The sequence below is a fragment of the Fukomys damarensis genome, unplaced genomic scaffold, assembly GCF_012274545.1.
Source record: "Fukomys damarensis isolate Sample0158 unplaced genomic scaffold, DMR_v1.0_HiC HiC_scaffold_18, whole genome shotgun sequence".
Lineage (NCBI taxonomy): Eukaryota > Metazoa > Chordata > Mammalia > Rodentia > Bathyergidae > Fukomys > Fukomys damarensis.
In genome coordinates this window covers 687,790-709,692 of record NW_022900930.1, presented here as the reverse complement: position 1 = coordinate 709,692, position 21,903 = coordinate 687,790, and the positions used below count along the sequence as shown (strand labels likewise).

General features: G+C 46.3%; 1 protein-coding gene across 9 annotated transcripts in view; it reads right to left on the bottom strand.

Moving 5' to 3' along the window:
• Positions 1-819: 819 nt before the first annotated feature.
• The window catches only part of Slc20a2 (solute carrier family 20 member 2), a 92,247-nt gene continuing 71,163 nt past the window's right edge, over positions 820-21,903 (bottom strand). For all 9 annotated transcript variants that reach the window (XM_010617079.3, XM_010617084.3, XM_010617077.3 and 6 more), the window contains 6 exons: positions 20,348-20,464; positions 15,604-15,816; positions 13,810-14,401; positions 9,494-9,679; positions 7,876-7,960; positions 820-2,266 (listed from right to left, as the gene is read on the bottom strand). In XM_010617079.3, coding sequence (XP_010615381.1) covers positions 2,102-2,266; positions 7,876-7,960; positions 9,494-9,679; positions 13,810-14,401; positions 15,604-15,816; positions 20,348-20,464 — 1,358 coding nt within the window. In that variant the 3' untranslated portion in view covers positions 820-2,101. The remainder of the gene's footprint in view (positions 2,267-7,875; positions 7,961-9,493; positions 9,680-13,809; positions 14,402-15,603; positions 15,817-20,347; positions 20,465-21,903) is intronic.

Here is a 21,903-nt window from a genome sequence, read left to right as displayed (position 1 = left end):
TCCACTGATCCTCAGATCTGTTTCTTTGCCAGTACCATGCTGTTTTTATCAGTGTCTTTGTAGTATAGTTTCAAATTGGGAATAGTTATACCCACTGCCATGTGTCTGTTGCCTAGGATGGCTTTTGCTATTCTAGGTCTCTTAGGGTTCCAAATGAATTTTTGGATTTTTTTTTTTTTTCTAGTTCTGTGAAATATAGTGTTGGAATTTCAATTGGCATTGCATTGAATCTGTATAGCAGTTTTGGTAGTATGGCCATTTTCACTATGGTGATTCTTCCTACCCAGGAGCAGGGGATATCTTTCCATTTTTTTTTTATATCCTCTTCAATTTCTTTTTTCAGAGTGCTATAGTTTTCAGTGTAGAGGTCTTTTGTTTCTTTTGTTAGATTGATTCCTAGATACTTCATTTTTTTGGATGCTATTGTGAAAGGAATTGTTTCCCTAATTTCTCTCTCAGTGAGTCTCTTATTTGTGTACAAGGCTATTGATTTTTGGGTATTCACCTTGTATCCAGCTACTCTACTGAATCTGTCAATTAAGCCTAGAAGTCTTTTGGTGGAGTTTTTTGGGTCTTCAATATAGAGTATCATATCATCAGCAAATAATGACAGTTTAACGTCTTCCTTTCCCATCTTTTTTGCTTTAATTCCTTTTGTTTTTCTGCTCTTGATAAAAGCCATTCTGAGATGAGATATGGTCTCAGTGTGGTTTATATTTGCATTTCCCTATGACTTTCATTTTTGTGGAAACTGAAAGAAAAACATTATGATATTTAGAAAAGGACTTCACAGACAAACTTTTGAGGGGCATTTTTTTATTATAAATTTAATGTGGTTGATTAATGAAAAAATCACAATGAAGTACCGAGAAAATGTTTGTCAGTATAAAAATTTTAGCAGCATTTCCATAGTTTCAGGCTCTAACATTAGTCAGGCTTCTTCCCTCTCGCTGTCAAGAGAAGACAATCCAGTAGACTCTAGGAGAGTGTCAGGATGTAAAGGCCTCAAGGAAACCCTCAAACCCAGTGTATTTTCCAATATCTCAGCTCCCTGAGCTCCCAGATTTCTAAAATGTCAAGCACATCAAAAGCCTCACTGGCCTTAATGTCTGAGACAGGAATTCTGTGTTCCGGGCTGCGGGGGAGAGTGGGTGGAGGCGAGCTCGACTTGACGTGTGGTGCTTCGTGGCACGTCCTCACTTCAGCACGTTCTCCATGCTGGTGACGATGAAAGGCCACTCGGGGGCTGAGCAGGGTCTGGTATGGGGCAGCAGTGTGCTGCCGCGGGGCGGGGGGACTCAGTTGTGACACCGACGTGACGAGTGCTGGTGTGAGCTGGAGCCTGGCTGGTCGCCGACACTGCAGGCAGTGGGCGTGAGCATGAGAAGCGAGACAGACAAAGGGAAACGTAATACTGGCAAACCGTTCCCCTGCTTCTTTGGTACTTTCCAAAATTCTCTGCTCTAAAAAGTGTAAGGGAAGCACGCCATTAAAAAATTACCATTTTAAGTACTGTATTTACAAAAGCAATTATGATATATTATACAGTAATTGAAACACAGCATATGAACACACTCATTGAAAGCACTTGTGACCTCTCGTCCCAGGATTATCAGTTGCGCCTGCATACGCTTGCCCAAGTTTGTGTTGTGATTTCACTTCTCATATAGTATATTAGAAGGGGAAAATACTTGGAAAAAAACCTTTTCCAGTCTACACTTTCCTTGGTAAAGTTCTTAACATCTGCCACTTAAATCATGATGTACATTATTTATTAATACTGAATTCTAGGAAATACTCTCCACTCCCATTTCGAATATGTCTGAAATGCTACCTAGTCTATGTATACAATGTATATTTAATATGTGAGTAACTGCACCGCCTGTATCACCACAATACCAGTTTAATACACGTTACTATGTACAGTAGTTACGTTGGCCCTGGAGGACGCAGCCCTGCAGCCTGGTGAGCGGTGTGGTGTGGAACCGTCTGGCAGGGATGTGGAGAGGGGGCTGGGGACAGCCTGTGTGCGACACGGGGCACATGGCTTCCACACAGTGTGGACTGTCCCTTCAGCAGTTTACTGGTTGGAAGAAGGAAGTCACACGTACGGAAGGATTCCGTACATGAGGAGAGCCATGACAGCGGCACTGAAGAGCCCGGCCACGGGGACAGTCACAAACCAAGCCACGAAGATGTTCCGGAAGAGGCGCCAGTCCACGGCCTTCCGGGAGCGGATCCAGCCCACGGCCACCACTGAACCTACCTGCAGAGGCAAACAGTGTAAGGTAAAAAAGTGAGACTCATAGGGGTTTAAAGGGACACAAAATCGACATTAACCAAGGTAAACAGGCTAAGTACAGAAATAAATGGTATAAAATCGTCAGTTATTTCCCAGGTTTGTTTTAAAAATAGTTTCGGTTTTATGTATAATTGTTTTAGGGTTATTGTATTCAGTATATACTTTTGATAATATACTTCTGAAGAGTATATGCATGCTTGCTTGCTTGCTTTTCTTCCTTTCTTTTTTGGTACCAGGGATTGAACTTGGATCCTTGCACTTGCGGTGGCACCACTGAGCTAAGTCTCCAGCCCAAAAGTATATGCTTTTTCACGTATATTCTGCATTAATAGATATTAGACCTATCCTGTCAATGGTAACTCGTAAAATGACGGTTATAGATACGTGAAAATCAGAGTATTAATAGTGGTCCAAGTATTTTTCTAAATACTTGCAGCTCATTTATGTGTGTTTTTAAAAATTTACAAAGAGGAAAAGGGACATTATTTTATCCTAGAAAATGAAAACCATAAGCAAGCAGTGTCCACAGCATTCACATGAGGACTGGGTAAGGATGCCCCGTCCCAGGAAAGCTGGAGTTTGAAGAACTCCCTAAAATATACTCTCTCTCCAAATACTCAAGAATTAGAAGTGGCTAATGGGACTCAAGCAGACGACTTAAACATCAGCGGGCAACTACAGAAAACACCCAACACCTGTTTCACATGGAAATGAACTGAACACCACAGAACGGCGGCGTCTTTCAATGCCGTTAGTCTGACAGTCCTCCCAACCACACCAAGATGACCTGGCAACTTCAGTACATGTTCAAGATGCCAGATGTCCAGGATACCAACTGGCCAGTCATCACAGGGGCATCGCGATTACTACTTAAATCCTTCTGGTTCTAGTGAGTGCACAGTATGACTATGATAATCATACTCAGCATTTCCTACGACATGCTGGACAGTAATGATTTTTCTACTCCGAGGACTGGCTAGGTTATGTTGGGCCTCAAAAATAATCAAGTTCACAGTCATTAGCTTGTGAGTAAACTCCTGTGCTGTATTGCAGATGCTGCCTTCCCCTTCTGTCTTGGGTGACCTGGGGGTGGCGGGGGAAGCTCAGGACTCGGGCTGCTCCACACCCTCCGTCTGTCTCAGAGAATCCAAGGAACACAGTAATAGTACAGCAAGTGTGTGCAGTAGGGCGGTGGACGGTCACGCAGAACTTCACTCTTGCCACATTTGCACATTCTTTTCTAGGATTTCTTATAACCATACCTTTATTTGTACATTATCGGGTATGCTACTATTTTAAAGAATGTTTGAACCCTTTTCTTACAGTGCCGCACAGCCTTTATGAGGCTTGTGTGATGTCCCTTCATTTACTTCACCATTTCCAATGTGCTTCTAATTTTCTCCTATCAGAATTAGTTCCATGTTTAATGCATTCATTCATTCATAAGGCTTCCACTGAGGCTTAAAAATATCCCCTGAAATAGATAGTTGAAAGGGAACTTTAAAAATTTATTAGTATATGTTTGTGATGTATAATTACATTTCATCTTGGGGAAGTTATGTACACTTATTTCATCTGGATCATTTTTATGTATCTGGATGTCATTTGAAATTTAAAGAAAAGTTATAAGAACTCCCATATATGCTCAACCGAAATTCCCTAATTTTAACATTTTTCTACAGTTTGTGAAGAGACATTTTAATATTCTGTTTCTCATCAAACCTCTCTTCCTTTCTGTGAAGGTTAAGAAACCGATTCCATATTATGATGGCAGCAAAGTGGTGACTTACCAACTTCCTACGCAGATAAAGAGCGAGCGCATTCCTCCAGTGTTTTAGGATCATAATACAAACTGCCAAACAGTTCTATAAAGAGATGTGCCTAGGGCTGGGGACTTGGCTCAGTGGTGCCGACTCCTGCGTCACTAGAGCAAGGTCCCGAGTTTGATCCCGGTACCAGAACAGAAAGAGATGTGCCTACCTAAAATGTCACCCATAACAGTCTCTGGTAATGATCTTTCTCTCGAAAGGTGCCTTAATTTACTTCTTGTTTACTTTTCTAGTGGCTGGGGATTGAACCCAGGGCCTCGGCACACTAGACAAGCATCCTATCCCTAAACTACAGCCCCAGCCCAATTTGGATATTTGTATTTACAAGTAAGTTTAAATTTTTTTATGTATCTACCCAATTTCATTCCTTCTAGTTTTTAACATATAAAAACTGTATTTATATATTTTGCCCATTTATGTATTGTAGTCAAATGTCAAATGTGTCCCCTATTTATTTGTGATCCTTACTGAATGACATGATTGTGTGGTATCTAATACACATATCTTATTAATCTAGGATATTTAGTTTTGTTTTAACTATTTTTAGCTTCTAGTTTCATGCAGTGAAATAATGCTTTTCTTCTGTGATTTATCCTTAGCTTGAATATATGCTGTATACTTTATTCTACGTTTTCTAAAACAAAATTCTATTTTATTCTCAATGTAGGACCTGTAGATTATTCTCCTTATCCAAACTAAAGCTTATGTCAGGCAGTGCTTCTCTGTCATACATAGTTTTACAGAAAAGAATTCATTTCACAGGGGATTTTTCAAACCATTAGCTTATAGCTGTGTGGTTTCTTTCATAATTAAAAATGTTTCTTTTCAAGCCAGGCACAGTGGGAGCCTACAGTGCCAGCTACTCAGAGGCTGAGGCAGAAAGCTCTCATGAGCCCAAGGGTTAAGGAGGGCATCCTGGGCTATGACTTGAGGTTCTGCCTCAACAAAAAGCATAAAACAGAAACTTCTATATCTGTTCACCGAAAGACTTTCCTAACAGTTCCTTTTCCTCCTTTTTAATGTGATTGGATAGTATTAACAACTGTTCTTTACTATTTTTGTTTTAAAATTTATTTTATTTTTTATCCTTCAATTTCCTTCAAGTTTTTATTGTTCTGAACTTTTTATAAAATCCTAATTTGAATATTTGCTTATTTTCCTTTTGAAGAATTAAGCTATTTAAAGATGTGAATTTTTATTTTAGCACAACTTTGGTTGCTATGGTTTTATTATGTGTATCCAGACAGATGCACACAGAGACACATTTAGTTTTTATTAATTTCCAAGAAAGCTATCCTTGCATTTTTTTAAACTCCCTGATTAAATGTTAAAAGATCGCCAAAGAGCTGGCCAGGGTGGCCTACACTTTTAGTCCCAGCGACCTGGGAGGGTTAGTACAAGTTCAAGGCCAGCCTGGGCAACTTAGAGCCATCTCCAGAGAGAAAAATCAAAAGAGTGGGGGATGTAGCTCAGCACTCCCTGCGTTCAATCCTCACTATCATCAGAAACACACAAAAAGGGCATTAAAATTACCCAAGGTGGTACATTCTTATTTCTAACTTAATTTCACTGTGATCACACCTTGTAGGTAACATCCTTTCTGTTTTTCAAAATTTAGAGACCCTTGACAAGAAAACATGATTGGTAAAAATTTGATACATTCTTCTTATTCTGCCTCAAAGATACTGTTTAAACACTTTGTACTCCTCAGTGCTTCTGTACTTCATTTATCACAAACTCGGGCACTATGATTTCTGAGCTTTGGTTAACAGCTTTGACATTATTTAGTTCTAATTTTATTGGGTGCATCAAAGTTCCAGAGCCTTAGGTTTTCACTAGCACTGCCATCTTCTGTTGCATGGAGGAGACGTGGGCCAGCCTCTGTGCCCCCCAGCACCACGTTCCTGAGGCTGACATGAAGGGATTGCTCCTGAAGTCCACGTCTATGCACTGGTCCATGGCCTAGAATCTCAGTTAGGCTTGCCAAAATGGACAGCTAATCATTAAACAGATAACGGAACGTTTACTTAAAAACAGCCCAAAGACTACCCCTTCAGTAAAGTTCAAGTTTCTTCCTGCAGGAGGAGGTCAGTTTTCATTCTATATAGTTTTGTACTCTATGAAGTATTTGAAGGAGCATGTGTTTCTGGGGTAACTATTTTATTTGTTGTGGTGCTGGGGATGGAACCCTCGGCCTCACCCATGCTAGGCAAGTGCTCTACCACTGAGCTACACCCTAGCCCCTCTGGGAACGTTTTAATAGCTGCAATCCCAATAGTTCCAGCTGATGAATGGGAGGAGACCCAGCCCCTCCAGCCTTCCTCTGGCTCTCGGGCAAGCTGGCTAGCTTTTCTAGGTCTCAACCTCTACAAATGGGGGAGGGGAACAGCAGTACTCACCTCCACAGGTTCGGGGACCTGCATTAGAATTCCCAGTGCACTTGTCACAGTGCAGCAGATTTCTGCTTGGTACAACTGAGCCTGCAGGCCTGCCTACCCTGGGGACAACAGGAGTAGCCCAGATGAGGACACACTGAAGCTACTTCTGTCACAATCTAGCTGGAGGCCCTTTGGAAAGTGACCTAACTGGACGGCATTTCTCCCCTGTAAACTGGGAGTAGCAGGTTAATTTCATAGCACTGCTAAGGAGAGGAGGTGCTGTGCATGTACAAGGCAGGAGGCACAGTGCCTGGCATGCTGCATACACTCAGCCAGTTACATTCATGGAAATGAAGGTTTTTCCAGCTTGTAGCGAAGAAGGGAAAAAGACAGGAGACACTTTTTTCTAATGGGGCTGATTTTATGCCGCAAAATCAACTCTGTGTTAAACACGCTGGCCCACTTAGAGCCTCATAAATGCTGCCTGACCTTAGTATCCGAAGCACTGGGCTACCTGCAGTTAGTTGTTATTTGTTTATCAACACATAGGTTGGGGTTTTAGGATGCGGGTAATGTAGTGATGGTTTCTACCTTGTGGCTGCTGAATCCCACTGGTGCCTGCAACAGTGGCTCGTGCCTAGCAGGTACCGGTGTTTCCTGAAGGATACGAAGGAGTGAACCCAGGGACAGTCTGGATGTGGCTTTTGCTTTTTGAGGTTGGTAAGTATTTTTGTATATGAGACCCCTGGGGGTGGTTAGCATCACCCCAGAATCTGGGCTATCGGAGCTCGGGGCTGCTTCTGGCTCCTGTGCTTGTGTAACCCGTCACCCTTGTGGGGGTCCCAAGACTTCCCAGCACTCTGACGCTGCTCCTGTCACACATCCCTGCAGCACTGGCAGTTACCACCCCCATACCTGGATTTACTCTAGGGCAACACAATCACAGAAGGAACGCCTGCGTCTTATTCCACGGCAGTCGTTTCTATTCTGTCTCTCTTCCCACTGTCCAGCCCCACACAGTGGGCCAGAACTGAGTGGCTGCCCTCATTTGAGACTATGGATGGAGACACACGTCCCCAGTGTAGCAGTGCAGAATCTAGTACGGAGAGACAGAGGCCGCACAGGACCCCGGGACACGCGCACGCACACACACACAGAGAAGCCTGGTGCTTGTGCCGAAAAAGCTACACTGGAACACTCTGAGACATCACCAGCGGTTGGCCCCAAGGCCAGTCCCAGTGGATCAAGGGCCACATCCACCCAGCAGCACTCTGGGAGACACAGCACATGCCAAGAGGCTCTTTGTCACAAGTGACCAGTAGAGACACAGCTGCTTTTCCTGGGTAGCACTGGGGTGCTCGCCTACCTTGCAGTGCGTGGTGCTGACAGGAAGCCCAATGTTGGAGGCGATGACCACTGTGAAGGCTGAGGCAAGCTCGATCGTGAAGCCGCTGCGGGAGGGACACAGGAAGACGTGTCAGACACTCCATGTGCCACCTCCCGACACCCGTGTGCTGGGATCCCATCAGAACATCCCTGACGGACACAGAACCAGAAGTGCCATGGCCGCAGCGATTCACGGCCTGGCCACACTCAGCGTTGCTTACCATCTGGGTCAGTTTCTCTTATAGGGTTCCAAAACCACACACTGCAGGGAACTGGGTCAGAAACTCCAATGAATCCGTTATGCTCTCATTTTTAAAATGTGATCACCAAAAATAAATTTTTCTAAGTTAATTTTGCTTCAAATCAGTCTTCTGAAAGGATCTTTTGTTAAAATGATTGCAAGGGGTGGGGAGTGAAAATGCGAAAGAAAAGGAAATGGGCCCTTCCAATACGTTTTAAAGAGAGCAGAAAAAAATTTTTTCTGAAATAGTACTTCCAGATTTTAGTTGGGAAGTCCTGAAAGTTCTCTTTCTAACCCCTAGCGTATCCAAAGGCTGCACAGCAGAATGACCACATGTAAAGCCCCTAAAACACTCGGCACACTTGCCGATGTGACAGGGCTGGAGGACGGACGGCAGGTGAGGGTGGGTGCAGCTGAAGAATTCTTGTGTGTGCACGTGTGCGTGCGTGAGTGCGTGTGTTACTAGGGACTGAACTCGGGGAGCTACATCCTCAGTAAAATACTCTTAAAATTTTGAGGCAGGGTCTTGCTGAGTTGAGAAGGCTGGCCTCACACTCATGATGCTCCTGTCTTAGTGCCGTGAGCCACTGAGTCCGGCTAGACTTTGGGTCTTACACAGGCCGCACGTTACAGGCCTGGTCTCCAGGGTGATGCTAGTGGAGGTGGCTGAGGCCTAGCGTCACGGGGACAGAAAGTGTGCCCTCCTCCCTCCTCCCTCTCTTTTGCTTCCTGGCCACAAAGAGAGCAGCTGTTCCGTGCCACACAGTGCTGCCTGGATGCTCAAAGCTGACCAAAACCCTTCAAACGATGAGCCAAAATAAGCCTGTTCTGTGTCTTGCTCTCTTCCTTTCTGTCCTTCTCTTTGGTACTGGGGATTAAACCGCGTACCACCGAGCTACATCTCCAGTCCTTTTTTGTTTAATTTTGAGACAGAGTCTTGCTAAGTCACCGAGCTGTCCACACTGGCCTTAAACTTGGAATCCTCCTGCGCCATCCTCCACAGTGCTGGGATTATGAGGCACTCACCACCGTGCCCAGCTTACCTTTTCTCTTTTCAGATGATTATCTCAGGTATGTATTAAGGGGACAGAAAGCAGAGTAACACAGAAGAGAAGCCAGGTGGGCTCTCTGGTGCCTCCCGGGGGTGGGAGGAGCCAGTGTGATGGGGCACTGTGGGGCTCCCGCACCCCACATCACAGTGCCTGGAGCCTCCCTTTGCTCTGCTTGGGCCTCTCCTGCTTGTTTTACTGTACATCAGGTCAGCGCCACTGCAGAGGGGCAGGGTTCTCGGTCCCGGGGAGAGACGTGCACCAGCCTTGGCTGTCCAGCATGGGCCCCAACCCACCCTGCTGCCTACCTGGACGGGGTGATGGGAGTGAGGTCCTTCCCCATGGTCTGGATCACTCTTCTCCCCCAAACCCAGAGACCCATGCAGATGCCAACTCCTCCGTAGAACAGCAGCCAGACGGGTGTGGCCGCTTCCTGCATTACTCCACCTTGCTCATAAATCAGCCACAGAGCTACCAGGGGCCCAATGGCATTGCTGGGAAAGAAAAGACGAGTTATATAGTTATATTACACAGACACACAGCACTGGGCAAGCACAGCAACTTCAGTCTTGAGAGTCAGACGATCTTATTAGACTTTGGCTCAATGGTACGATCTGGTGGTGACAAAAATGGTTGTTTTATTGCAGCCAGAAGCAAAGCACAAAATATACCACCCTAGCCCTTTTGACGTATAAAGTGAGCAGTGTTAAATCTACTTACATCGCTGTGAAAAAAATTTCCAGAACTTTTTCATCTGAAATCTGAAACTCACTCAACAACTATTCTGTGTCCTTCCTGGCAACCGCCCGCCTCCCTCTGGTCTTGTGGCTCTGCCCGCTTTAGATCCCTCACCTGGGGAGAGCCCTGTGTATTGTTTCTGTGTATTGATGTCCTCAGGGTTAATTGACGATGTAGCTCGGGCCAGGATTTCCTTCCTTTTATAAGGATGAGTCATCTTTCACTGTATAAATCTTTGCCACACCTGTTAATTCACCCATTCCTCACTGCACACCTGGGCTGCTCCCATCTGAAAGCTCTGTACACTGTAAGCCAAATAAACCTCTTCCCTTTCAACTTCAGATGCTGGGTGCTTTGACTGAGCAATGAGAGAAAAGTAACTAACACAATGCCCCAAATAAAACACGGGAACCCTTCTGTGTGGGGCGGAAGACGCCCAGGAGCAGCTGGCAGCACAACCTCCTAGCTGAAGAGCAGAGGGAAGCTGCACACAGCAAGCTGTGCAGACGCCAGGCGAGGGCGGCACCTTAGCGGCCTCACTATGGAATCAGTGCCTCACACGTCCTCGTGGAAAGTCCCACCGCTGGCAGTGGTCTCACCAGCTGGACAGAACCGGAAGGCAGGTGCCTAACCAGACAGGAAAGACCCAATGGTGGGGTCTGCCCTGCCTGCTCCCAGCCGGGCCTTGGTATGGAGCTGGACTGGGGAGGCCGAGGCAGCAGGCCCCTGTGCTCTGGCTCAGGCAGAGACCCTGCTGCCCTAGCGCATGAGGCTGCAGCTGCGCTTGGTTACACATCCTGTGTACGTGTCTGGAGGGAGGACAGTAAGGCCACAGGCAACTGAAGTGCTCAGTTATTTGCTTTGAGCCACCCAAGGTGTCTGGTCAAAAGGCCTGGGGCTATACTACAAAGCCACTGTGATAAAAACAGCATGGTACTGACAAAGAAACAGACCTGAGGATCAGTGGAACAGATTGGAAGACACAAAAACAACTCCAGATATACTCAGCTACCTCATCTTTGACAAAGGAGCTGACAGTCCCCACTGGAGGAAAGACAGTCTCTTTAATAAATGGTGTTGGAAAAACTGGATCTCAACCTGCAAAAGATTAAAACTAGACCCTTATCTGCCACCATGCACTAAATTAAAATCCAAGTGGATGAAAGATCTAAATAAAAACAAAATACACTAAACTTGCTGGAAGATAAATTAGGCAGAACTCTGGAAGACATTGGCATAGGAAAAGACTTTATGAACAAATCCTCAGTAGCGCGGGAACTAGCAGAAGGAATCAACAACTGGGATCTCATCTTATTAAAAAGCTTCTGCATTGCAAAAGAAACCATCAACAGAACTAAGAGACAACCTACAATGTGGGAAATACTTTTTACCAGCTGCTCCTCAAAGGACTATTATCTAGAATATATAAAGAACTCAAAACAACCAGTTCCCCCGAAAATATAAAGACCCAATTCAAAAATAGGCACCTGAAATGAATAGACATTTCTCAGACAAACAAGTAAAAGCACCAAGTAAATATATGAAAAAATGTCCCACATCACTGGTCATTGGAAAGATGCAGATGAAAACAACACTGAGATTCCACCTCACCCCACAAAGAATGGCTGCTATCAAGAAATCACACAATAACAAATGTTGGCGGGGTTGCGGGGAGAAAGGAGCCCTTCTCCATTGTTGGTGGGAGTGCAGACTGGTACAACCACTATGGAAGTCAATATGGAGATACCTCAAAAAGAGCTGGGAGTAGAGGTTCCATTTGACCCAGCCATCCCTCTGCTGGGTATCTTTCCAAAAGAATTAAAAGAATCATACCACAGTGATATATGTGCACCCGTGTTTATAGCAGCACAGTTTGTTAATGGCTAAAACTTGGAAACAGCCCATTTGCCCATCAATTGGAAACTGGATAAAGAATATGCGGTTTTTCTATAAAATGGAATACTACTCAGCCATAAAGAATGAGAAAGTAGATTCATTCATAGGTAAATGGGTACATTTTGAGGATATACTCCTAAGTGAAATAAATAAGTCACACATATGCAAATACTGAATAGTTTCTCTGGTGTGAAAAACTCAAATAGTACTCAAGATCCTAACAGGATAATTAGCAATGTGAAATAGGAAGAAAAGGACCAAAGGTGTAGGGACAGTGAGAAGGATAGGGAAAGGAGAATTGGGTGAAGGGAGGGTGGGGACAAGGGGAAAAAATGAGAACCAAGACCTGGCACGTAAAGGTACAAGATCCCAGTAATGAATGTGACTGTACTGTCTACCTAGAATGTACCAATACATTCAACTTAAACAAACAAAAAAAGGCCTGGGGCACTAGTGACCCTGCCAGTGGCCCCAGACCATGTGTCCCTCAGCAGCTGGAGCTGCTGCCACGCCAGGGGCCCTGGGTGGCCAGGCCCCACTGCCTCAGCTGATCTTCATGCTCCACAGCAGTGATATATGAGGAGAGGCACAGGAAAGGAGCAGGACCTATCAATCAGAAGATCTCAGGACAGAGCCACATAGTTCCCAGGGCCCCGCCAGATGTGGACAGTTCTATGGACCCAGCCGCCAGGAGGAGCCCGCTGTCCTGACTCCTCATGCTCCGGCCCCTCAGGGCATCTTCCCTACAGAGGGCACCTTTATTTTTGCTGTTCTTTTCTTATTCAGCCCAAGCTCGCTCTGCAGAGCCGGTTTTTCCCTTACCCCTTCACCTCGTACTCTTCAAATAAACTGCTGACATCGTGTTTGGCTTGTTGAGGCAAGAAGGACCTGAATTACCTGATAATAGCAGGTGCGCGATGTTTGCTGACTGAATGGCTGGAAGTTTAATATTTTGTTTGCAATTTTGGGCATACCTTTTAGTAACAAGTCAAAAGGTTATAAACGAATAGAGAATTAAAGAGGGCCAATGTCAGCTTCCCGGTGAATGGACACAAAGTCAGCTCCTACAAAGTCCTCGACGCTCCCTGACGTTTCCCACAGCGCTCAGGGCCCCAGAGTGGGGATCTCTCTCTCTGCTGCCTGCATCACCCTCGCACCTCACTGCACCCAGCCTGGCCTTCCTCTACCTGCAGGTGACTGCCGGGTCACCCGGACATCACAGGGTTCTGTACGTGAGTTCCCACTGCCCACCAGCCTGTTCCCATAGGCAGTGGCTCTTAGGGCAGCAGAACAGGTGAATGCAGCCTGCTGCTCTGCCTTCGCTCACACTCGGAACCAACTTGTCACAAATCCCACAGGATCTAGCTGCCCTGCCACCTCCCGGGCCCTAGGGCCATTATGTCTCCTTGGACCACTTCAGTGGCCTCCTGCCGGGCCCTACATGGAGTCTAAAGCGAGAGCCAGAGCAACCCCGGTAAGCGCGCATCGGGAAGTCCCACTCACAACATCCACTTGCTCCACTCGCAGTGTAAAAGTCCCTCTCTCGGTTTGTCCACGCTGTGCAGCCCAGTCCGGCCCAAACTGCTGATCGTCTCCTGGCTCAGCCTCTGCAGCAGCGGGGCCGCGGGTGTGTGCAGCACCCAGCAGATAAAAAACTCCCTCCTCTGCTCACACAGCCCTGTGCACTGAGGGCCTTGCTGCCCACAGCCGCCACCTCCTCCCCCTGGGCTTCTTGCTCTTCCCGGAGCCCCCAGGGCCTTCACCCCCGCTGCCCCATCCACCGGGCAGCGCCCTGAAGCACTCAGGACCCCACTCGGCAAGCCCTGCCTGTCCGCCAGGGTCTGGTTCCCTCTTCACCGTGGCTGCCCAGCACGTGTGCGCCGAAGTCACTGTCTGCGCCTCTCCAGGGCGCGGGACCTTCGCCCGCAGCTCGCACTCTGCCCGCCTGCTGCTGCCTCCCTCACACTTACTGAAGAGACGACTTCCTCACCTCACATCGTTGCCGCCGTGAGCAAAGGACCCGAAGCAGGCAGTGAGGACCTGTAGAAAGTGGAAGAGGAGGTGGACCTCAGCTGCGTCCTTCTCCTCCTTTTCTTCCTCCACGGGGTCCTCCCGAGGCTGGCCCGGCTCAGCAAGCTCTGACGCCAGCTTCATCTCCACACCGCCCTCTTCGGCCTCGATCTCCGCTTCCGCTACCGCGTTGCAGTAGCTGGAGTAGCTGTCATAGCGAAGTCTTTTCTTGGAGTAGGACACAGTGTCCCCCACCAGCTTTTCACTGTCCTCAGGGGCTGAGGACACGTCAGCGGCCTTGAAGGTGGGGTGGACGGGCAGGCCGCAGATGGCCGCCGTGTAGCAGGTGTAACTGTTGTTCCGTCGCAGCAGCCGGTAGCTGTTCTCCTGTGCTGGCTTCTCCTCGGGGCCCCTGTCGATGTGGATTTTGTGCAGCAAGTCTTTGTAGAGCCCCGAGTCCTTGTGCACCGTGTGGTACACGTGACCGTCACTCCTTGTGTGGCCCTCAAAGCCAAAGGTGCCATTGGAGACTGGTGACTTTGCAGAGCTGTGAGTCATGGAAAGTGCACGTCCTGAAAAGGAGTTAGCAAAGCCTCATTACTGTGGAACCTTCTCACAGAAACATGTCTGAGGGAAAAGTCCCTGTTATTTCATGGCGCTAAGCCCCAGAGGCTGAATTATGGGTGCTTTAGATGTTTTTCTATACACTTTATTTTCTAAATTAACTATAAAGGACGTGCCATAAAGTTCAAACCAATCAACCAACCAACCCTTAGAAACATACAGCTGAAGAATAGAACTAATAACATGGTATGGCAAAAATGTTACTGAAGTTCTGCTGTAAGGCATCTTCCAGAAAGGACAACAGCATTCTTTGTTTCCAGGTGTCAATAAAGGGAGATGCTATACTGAATCTATTGAGGGAAAACGTGGAGTACGAGACAAAACCCCATGCAGGTGAAAGAGAGATGCTAGTGTGTTTTCTTTGTTGTGGTTTCTTTTCTTTTCTTTCCTTTTTTATTTTTTTGTGGAACCACGAATCAAACTCAGGACCTTGCACCTGTCAGGCAGGCACAGTGCCACCGAGGTAAATCCCCAGCCCGATGCTGGTGTTTTTTCACAGGTCATTCGGGACAGTCAGGCGTGGTTTCTCTCAGATCAGAGGGCAAAATCGATTCACTTGTGTGGAGGGCTGGGGTGTAGCACACGCAGCTCATGCACAGCCCTGGGTTGGCTCCTGGCACCAAAAGAAAAACCTGGAACACCAGTTTGCCTGCTTTGGGTGGGGTCTGAGTCTGCACCCGTGGACAGGAGGGGCCAGGGTCGTAGTCCTCATGGGCCTATGTCAGGAGGCTAAGGACACCGGGCAGGTCTGGATGGAGTCCAGGATTCAGTCCTTTCTGTGGCAGGACCCTCTCCTTCACTCCAGCTTTAGCTTTCTCATCTTCCCTGAGGAAAGCAGCCTCAGAGCTGAAGTGAAGTCTTTAGCAACTCTGGGGACACTGCCAACACTGTGTGGAGAAGGCCCCAGGACAAGTGGGAACCTGCTCTGCTGACGACAATGTGGCTTCCAGAGCCTCTGGCTCCAAGGTTTTCTGGTGGCAGAGCGTGTGCTCAGGCCACTCAGGGCTCTGGCTCCAGCAATCCACTTGCTCCCCTCTCACACAAACACACACAACATGAAACTGGGACCCTCTGTGCCCACACTCAGGCAGGGCCTCTCCTGAGAAAATCCCTTGACACACGTGAGCCGCTCTGTCCAGGCGAGCCCTACCGTAGGTGGCCCGGGGGTGGCTCCCTGTGGAGGGACCCTCTGAGGACACTGGCGCCGCTGCCATCTCCCCAGGTGGCCCGGTGAGAGGGACCGTGCTGTCATCACTGGTCTTGGTGCCTGGGAGCTCTGTGAAGACTGGGGATCCCACCTCCTGGACTTCACCGAGGCTCTCCTCAGAGGCTCGTGATAAAGCGCTTTCCTTTTGTAATTTGCCTAGTAAAAAAAAAGAGGAGAATAACTGCATGTTTTGGAAGAACATTCCTATGACTGGAAAATAAATATGAGAAGGGAAATTATCTCTTCATACTTTTAATACTTACCTTGGAAACAAAAAAATTACACTGAAAAAATTAAATCTAGCCAAATCATTCAGCTGTTGAGATGGGCATTAGGGCTTGTATTACCACATCCAAAAACAAGAACGAGAGGGTAATGTTGTCACCCAGGTCTCTGTAAATACAGAGCCACTCAGAATGTCTTCTGCTTTCTTACACTGATCTCAAACTAACTGAAATACTTAAACTTGTTTGTCTTCATAGGTAATTATTCCAGCATGTTGGGTTGCTTCTGTTCAATAAATTACTACTCTCAGATTTCTTTCTTTCTTTCTTTTTTTTTTGGTACCAGGAATTGAACTTGGGCCCTTGTGCTTGCAAGGCAGGCGGTGGAACCACTGAGCCAAATCCCTGACCCTCTAGGATTTATCATATCAAGTTTTATGAAACAAGTAAATCCCTTCCTCAGAAGGAAAAGGGAGATCCTACAAAGTTTAAAAAAAAAAACCCTCTGCTTGAAAAGAAACAAGGGCCAAGCACAGTGGCACACACTCCTAACCCTAGCTACATGGAAGGGTGAGGCAGGAGACTGGCACCCAGTTTAGTGAGACTCTGTCCCAGAATAAAAAAATAAAAAGGGCTGGGGCTACAGTTTAATGGCAGAACTTCTCTGGTTGGATGAGACAGACAGACAGACTGATTACAGAGAGACAGATATAGATAGAAGGATGAATGAAGAAAACAACAAATAAACAAGGCAGCCAGGTGGTGGTTCTATGCCTGTAGTCCCAGTTACCTACAGGCTGAGGCAGGAGGATAGCTTCTTAAAACTAACCCAAAACAAAATAAAACAAGGGGATTTTAAAAAAGTGATTGTAAAGTTCACTAGTGTTCTTTTAAACACACTCTGATTTAGGGTGCTGCTAATTTATCCTGCTGTACAAAAATTATTCCTAAACTCTTACCTACAGCATTGAAATGAAGTAAGCTCAGTTCTTCTTCTGGATACGCTCACACTAACCTCTACTCTGTTCTCTGATCTCAAATGCTTTGTCTTTGTAAACAGGGAAGGGTGAAGGGGTGAAGGGAGGACAGGGGTACAGAGAAAAAACAAGAACCAAGACCTATCATGTAAAGGTGCAAGATCCCAATGATAAATGTAACTGTACTGTTTGTGTTAAATGTACCAATAAATGTAACGGGAAAATGCTTTAAAATTTACATGAGAGAGGGCCAGGGATTTAGCTCAGTGGTGCTGCTGCCTGCCTTGTAAGTGCAAGGTCCTGAGTTTGATCCCCAGTACCAAAACACAAAAAATGTAGATGAGAGAAGAAAATACTTCTAAAGATTATACAATAACTATAACAAAAAACAGTATTTACTCAAAGTATTGTTATTACTGGTTCCATTTTGCTGATGAGCAAACAGCAGCGTAGGGTTATTAAGTCACTGGCCACGGCCTCACAGTGAGCGAGGGGTAGACAGAGCCCAGGTTCCAGTGCAGGCAGGGCAGCTCTGTGGTCTATGCCCTGAATCACTCATTTACACTTCAAATAACACAAACACCAAAAAGAAGGACATGTGGGATTAAGTGAAACAAAACAGAACTTCCCAGGGCGGAGGGCAGAAACATCAGTGCCTGTCTCTGGCCAAGACATTATAGCCAGAGCTGGAAAACAAAGATTTCCTGGCCCTGCCTCATTAACAGAAAAAGCGTTTAAAACCCAAGTGGATTTGGTGTAGTCCGTCATCTCGCGGGGCGCACCAGACACTCAGGTAGGTGGGGCGGCTCACTCAGGCCACGCTGTGTGGATTTGGGAGGCGACACCTGTCCTCAGTGGATAGCAGGAAGCAGCTTCATGGCATAGGAAAAGAAGCCGGTGTGAATCTCTTAGCATGTGGCCTTGCCATCAGGTATTAATGTGGATTTTTTAAAAATACCACTTAAAAATTTACATGCAGTAAATTGACTGTGTGAGTTTAAAACACGCACAGATTTGTGTCAGTGCCAGTGCAGCCGGGCTATGGAAGAGTCCCCCGTCCTGGAGCTTGGTCTGCCGTAAGCCTTGTCCAGTGCTAGCTGTAACACCACTAAGCTGGACCTGTCTCTACGGCTCTGGCTTCCTGAGAAGCCCACTGGAATGAGACCCCAAATCCGTAACACCTGGAGATGCCTCTGACTCAGCCGGCCTCACATGCCCACCCGGCTGCTACGGACAGGGGCAGCTCGTCCCTGAGCTCCTGGGGAGCACACAGTGAACTGGTGCTGTGCAATGGACTCGTCACGAGCACCTGGGTTCTTCCCAGCTTTTGCTGATTGAAGATAAAGGTGGTTTTGAGTGAATGTAAGTTCTCTTTTCTTTGGGGACATGTCTAGGAACGGTTAACAGCGTATTTGCTGCAAGCATATATTTAACCTTATAAAAAGAAATTGCTAAAAATGTCACCCTGTGCCATGTTGGTCCCTACCAGCGATGCAAGGAGCTCCAGCTGCTCATCCTGCCGGCAGCCGTCGCCCTGTGCAAGTGCACAACACGGGTGTGAACCCCTCCCCACCCACCCCGCACACCTCAACACTGGCTTACTCACCGCCCACACATCTCTGCCCTGGAAATGGTCTGTGCAGGTATCTGAACTGGGCTATTTTATCTTCTGAGTTTTCTTTATAGATTCTCAATACAAGAAGCTTCTTGGAATGGTGTTGTTGCTCAGAAGGCAAGTTTCTCATTCTGATAAGGTATAACTTACCTATTTCTTCCGCAGATCATGTTTTTAGTGTCAGGTCTAAAAGCTCTCCGCTTAACCCACGGTCACAAAAGTTTCCTCTTCTTTTTTCCCCTAAAAGTTTTATTGTTTTTATTTTACACTTAGCTCTATGAAGTATTTTGAGTTAATTGCATAGGAGTAAGATTTGGGCTAAGGTTCTTGTTTTGCTGCTGTACGAATGTACAACTGTTCCCGTGTAGTTTTCTGAAGAGACTGTACTGTCTCTGTGGAACCGCCTTTGTATCTCCATTGCAAGTTGACCCTCCACACATGTGCGGGTCCATTTTTAGATTCTTCTGTTCCATTCGCCCACGTGCCTGTCCCTTCCCCAATAAAACTGTCCTGTAGCATTACAGTACATCTTAAAGTCAGGTATGAATCTTCTAACGTTATTCTTTTTCAAAATCATTATGGGTATACTAATCCTTTGGGCTTTCTATGTACGTTTTTAAAACAGATTGTCTAGATCTACAAAATATCCTGCTGAGATTTCCATTTCAGTGATATTAAGGCTAGACCAACTTGACACCTTGCACGTGTTAGGCAAGAGCTTTACCACTGAGCTAAGACCTAGCCCAACCATATTTTTCTTCTTCATAAAAACTGCTTTTATCATAGTATAATTTATATGTGATAAAGACCATACATTTTAAATGGAGAATCCATGACAAATCAGCACACTGCATTACCACTTTCCCAGCTGAGATCAAATCTATTCCCTTGTCCCCGAAAAGTCCCTCTGTCTTCTTCAGTTTCTTCTGAACCCCTCTCTATCCTAAGCACCCAGCAATCTCTATCACTACTAATTTTTCCTGTTCTTAAATTTAATAAAGAGTTTTTGAAACCTGGAATCATACAGCACATACACTCTTGAATCTGGCTTCTTTTGTTCAACATAACATCATGAAACTCATTATGCATCTGTGCCTACGTTATTGCTGAGTTGTCTCCTAGCATACGAACATGCCACCCTGTGGTTGTCTTTTCATCTGCTGGTGAACACTTGGGTTGTTTCCAATTTTTGGATATTATGACTAAAACTTATAGGGACATTTTCTTTTTCTTTTTGTTTTTAAAGATAGCGCCTCACTATGCACTCTAGGTGGCCTGCAGCTGGTGATCCTGCCGCTGCAATCTTCTGAGTGGATCACCACAGCTGGCTCGTAGGCAAGTCTTTTTAGGAACACACATTTTCAATTCTCTTGGCTAAATACCTAGGAGTGGAAGTCCTGGGACATGTGGTAAGTGTATGGTTAACCTCACAGGGAACTGCTAAGCTAATTTTCTAAGTGGTTGTGTTACTTTATAGTTCACCATAAATGTATGAGAATTCTGGTGTTTCACATCTTCATCAACACTTGGACTTGTCTTTTTAGGTTTTGCTCTTCTTGTGGGCATGAGGGGCACCTTATTGTATTAGTTTGCATTTCCCTGAAGACTACCTTTCTACCAGGCTTGCAGAGCTGGCTGAACAGCTAACTTCCAGTAATCCATGGCAGTGAGGAACTTCCTGCTCACATGGACCACAGGTCACCCAGAAAAGTCCCAGCTAGAAAGTAGTCAGCAGGCAGAGGGGGTGCAAGCACAGTGTACATTGTACAGTGTTCCACACTGCCCTGTTCCTCAGGATGCAGGGTTTGTTACGTGGGAAGTCTCAGGAACCGGAAGCATTTCTGTGATTCAGCAGAAAGAAAGGTCCTTACCTGCTATTTTCCTTCGCATCCACGGACAGACAAAGAGCCACACGAAAACGGCGAAGAGCAGAGCGACACCAAAGGAAATGAGTGCGATGGCCCACATCGGGAGCACCAGGCCCAGCACTGGGGATGAAGACGGACAGAAGCGTTACCGCACGTGGTGAACGCTCAACCCCAACCACACCAGACCACAACAGGCTGAACTCTGAAGGTAGAAAGCTGTGCTTCAGACACACTCTACCCTGAGAACCTGTGCTTATTAAACTGGCGGGTAACCTAACTGCTCAACTGCTACAGACGTGGCACCAACAGCACAGCAGCTGGGAATAAAGCCCTTCTCTCTACACCTGCGGCAACATTAAACTGCGGTGTAGATGTGTGTGGCCGAGCAGGAGTCCACGCCTCCGTCCTAGCTCCCTGGCTAGTGGGCGCTGCACACCAACGCTGAAAAATCGGCTCAGATGTAAAAGTTTGCTCAGAAGATGTTGACCTTCAAATATAACTGTTCTTTGAAATGTCAAATTATGGAATTACAACATAACGAAAACTTTCCATTAAGATGCAACAGTGATCACAGTGGCCCTGGAAGGTCCCATGGTGCTGCTGCCCAGAGCCGACTACTCTGAATGTTGTCTGTCCTCAGTCCCCAGGCACAGGTACCATTGAAGCACAGTCACAGGCACACAGCTCAGACACTCACACGTGACACATGCTGGGAGCACAGTGCCACAGTGGGCCTGTGATGGTAAGAACCTACAAAACACTGTGTGTGGCACTACAGAGGTGTACAATAATCATGTTATACACACAAGGCAGGTCTGTGTGCACTCAGAGGGAAAAAGACCCAGGAAGTGACAAAGGCCAGCTCTATGATATACGTGCAGCATGATCCAGTTTAGGTTTAAAAAAGAAAACAACTCTACTTCCTTCCTGTGGATTAATACAGAGTCTTCTTCTATGGAGAGTTAGAATACTGGATAGGGTTTCTGGTTACATACACAAGGAGTGATCCAAATAGAAGGTGAATCCTTAAATTTAGAACATCTAAGACAAATCCCTTTCAAATCTGCCCTCCCCAAACATGCTCATCCCACAATTCCTGCCACCTTCTGAAGCAGCTCTGGAAGTCCTCCTTCATTATCATCGTTTCGTTTTTTGTACCAGGGATTGAACTTGGGCATTGAATTTGGGACCTTGCCTCCGTGAGGCAAGTGGTAGAGCCACTGAGCTAAATCCTCAGCCCATCATCAGCATCTTTATGATGTGTAATTAAAAAATGGTGAATGCTGCTGCCAAGTGTCATCCAATGGAAAAGCAAGCTCTAAACAACCCACAGAGTGAAAAGACAACCTACAGAATGGGAAAAAATTTGTGCCAGCTATTCCTCAGACAGAGGACTCAGATCTAGAATATATAAAGAACAAAAAAGAAATAGGTCCCCCAAATAAAAGACCCAGTCATGGGCCGGGAATTTGGCTCATTGGTGCCACCACCTGCTTCACAAGCACAAGAGCCCAATTTTGATCTCCGGTACCAAAAAAACAAAAAAAAAAAAAAAAAAA